At 26.8% G+C, this 2,566-nt stretch overlaps 1 protein-coding gene across 1 annotated transcript; it reads right to left on the reverse strand.

The window, feature by feature from the left end:
• Positions 1 to 363: 363 nt before the first annotated feature.
• LOC105216809 (lactoylglutathione lyase) lies at positions 364 to 1,855 on the reverse strand. Its single transcript, XM_054233382.1, has 5 exons — positions 1,598 to 1,855; positions 1,236 to 1,372; positions 949 to 1,035; positions 767 to 880; positions 364 to 620 (listed from the first exon to the last, which is right to left on the reverse strand). The coding sequence occupies exons 1-5, from the start codon at positions 1,814 to 1,816 to the stop codon at positions 497 to 499; spliced, it is 681 nt and encodes a 226-aa protein (XP_054089357.1). The 5' UTR covers positions 1,817 to 1,855; the 3' UTR covers positions 364 to 496.
• Between the last annotated feature and the right edge of the window lie 711 nt (positions 1,856 to 2,566).

The raw sequence follows: 2,566 nt of genomic DNA on the forward strand, positions 1-2,566 counted from the left end.
TATTTCAGTTTCACCATTTGACTTAATACGTAACAATGGTTACGTTTTTCTATTCAGCTGATTTCCAATATTTTTTTCCATTTTGACGAATAAATACAATTTTTTGTTTACATAAATATGCTTTTATCCTTTCTAACATTCATGCCTTTCAATTTTTTATATGCCAATTTAGAAGAATGGTGAAAACCAGAAAACTTAAGCACAAAGTTAAATAATATTTAAAATTAAAATTGAATAGAACTTAATTTTCAAAGGAAAAATTTCGTGAAACCGGCTGTAAATTTTCTAAATTGCATCTTACATTTTCAAGAATTTATATACCCCAGTTATTTTTAAATGTTTTCTATATATAATTAAAAAAAATTAATTTTGAATACAAATGTATTTATTTATATACTATCTTTTTTTCAGAAATAACAATCAAATCAACAGTTCGAAATATTTATATTCTTTTTTAAAGCATATGCATTTACATAATAATATAAATAATATTCATTTAGCACACAGTGTTTGCATTAAAGATCTCAATCCAATAACCATCGGGATCCTTGATGAAAGCCAAACCCTTCATGCGACCATCATCAGGTTTCTTAACAAATTCAACGCCATGCTCTTCAAAACTGAAAATATTGGAAAATAAAAATATTTTTTTTCATTTTTATATAATTAGGATTAAAATTGAAAATTCGTATTATTAATTTGATAAATTTTTAATTAATATTAAAGATTTTTTATATATAAAATATAAATAAAAATTCACACTCACCGCTTGCATGCAGCATAAACATCTGGCACCATTACACCAATGTGTCCAAAGCCACGAGGATCAGAGTTGCCATTGTGATATGCCTGATCTTCTTCATTCTCAGTGCCCCAATTGCTGGAAATCACAACAAATTGTAAATATTAAATTCTATATAAATATATGCTAAAATCAACTCAACTTACTGTGTCAACTCAACAGTTGCCTTGCGACTCATTGCCCAAGCTCTACGTTCCACGGGATCTTTTGGTACATCCTCGGGATTTTCATAGCTGCAGATATGTATGTACATATATAAAAAAAAAAAAAAAATGAAATTTAAATTATTCAAAAATATTTTAAATAGCAAAATAACACTGATATGCAAAGTGTCTTTGACTTTGTCTTATCAGCAGCACTCCAAGTCGAGTGCAGATAAAATGTTCATTGGGACAATTCATGCCATTAAATGTATGAATTGTATTGTACGTACCCCATGAAGTAGAGCGAAAACTTGGCTTCGGGGAAATCTAATTTCACCAGCAATGACATGCCGAGAACACCTGTGTAGAAAGGCAGTGATTTGCGTGGGTCTTTGATGCGGTACATTGTTTGTTGGAAGAGGAAATCCTAAAAATGTAACATAATAGAAATTAATTAAAGCATTAGTATCATAAAAGAACCATATATATTAAATATTTATGTAAAATATTATATATGTATGCATATTAGTCAAATTCAGTACATATATATATGTAGTGTATTTATAAATTCTTTCATATATAACTAGCTACCTCGCCCAATATGTTTATATCATACATACATACATAACACTATGACCATAATTCACTCTACCTTGGTCGCCGCATCTGCGGGCTTGCATAATGCCACTGCCTCCTCATTGGACAAACCTGTTGCTTCGGCCATTTTCACCGCCTGAGTTGTAGCAAAAGTCCTAGTATTTTGTGTGCTTTTTAACAAATTTATCACTGGATGAACTGTGCGACCGGCACTATTTATGCGAACACAATTCCACAACCGTATGGAATTTGACAGCAGTTTTTTGGCACTCATGCTGATAGTGATTTAGCAAGTGACATCAGCGCTGCCACCTAGCGTTGAACACAGCTGTCGACTGTATTAGTGCGTTAAAATTTAGTAAACCGGTAGTGAAGGATTTTAGAATATGTTATTGAAATTGGTACAGTTGTGAGAGTAATTGAGAATTGTTTGAATTAAATGTTTGTAAATGAAAAGATATAATTTTTTTTTTAATTATCGAAAAAATATTAAAAAAATATATTTAAAATGATTTTAAGAATAAAAAAACTTGTATTTTACTGTATAATACCTAAATTTTAAATATATACATAAAAAATACATAAATTAAATAATAACAATAAATTACATTAATTTTAAATAAAATATATTAAAAAATAAAAACATACATAAAAAATTAAAAAAATTATGAAAACTAATAATACTTCAATTATATTTAAAAAAAAAAATAAATAATGTTTTTATAAATATTTAAAAAAATAATTAAAATTAAATAAATTAAAAGAAATATTCGCACCATGATAAATCGAATGAAAATAAGACAAATGCGTTTATAACTTTAGCAAGTATAATAGTTGGAATTAAATATACATACATACATTAAAAAAAAATGTTAAAAATACTACATAAACAAAAAAATATATTTTAGAACAAAATTTCATTAGCAAAGTACCTTAATACAAAGAAATAAAAAATTTACTAATAATAGTAAAAATATGAACTATTTAAATCTTATTTCATTAGAATTATTGTTACTTTCACTGT

This window comes from Zeugodacus cucurbitae, chromosome 6, assembly GCF_028554725.1.
Source record: "Zeugodacus cucurbitae isolate PBARC_wt_2022May chromosome 6, idZeuCucr1.2, whole genome shotgun sequence".
In the NCBI taxonomy this organism is placed as follows: Eukaryota; Metazoa; Arthropoda; class Insecta; order Diptera; family Tephritidae; genus Zeugodacus; species Zeugodacus cucurbitae.

Excerpts from the sequence above, each read along its gene's own strand:
- LOC105216809 (XM_054233382.1), bottom strand. The coding sequence starts at position 1,816 with ATGAGTGCCAAAAAACTGCTGTCAAATTCCATACGGTTGTGGAATTGT. Across the intron at positions 1,036-1,235 it reads TTTTCGCTCTACTTCATGGG|CTATGAAAATCCCGAGGATG; the intron begins GTACGTACAATA and ends ACATATCTGCAG. Across the intron at positions 621-766 it reads GTTTATGCTGCATGCAAGCG|TTTTGAAGAGCATGGCGTTG; the intron begins GTGAGTGTGAAT and ends CAATATTTTCAG.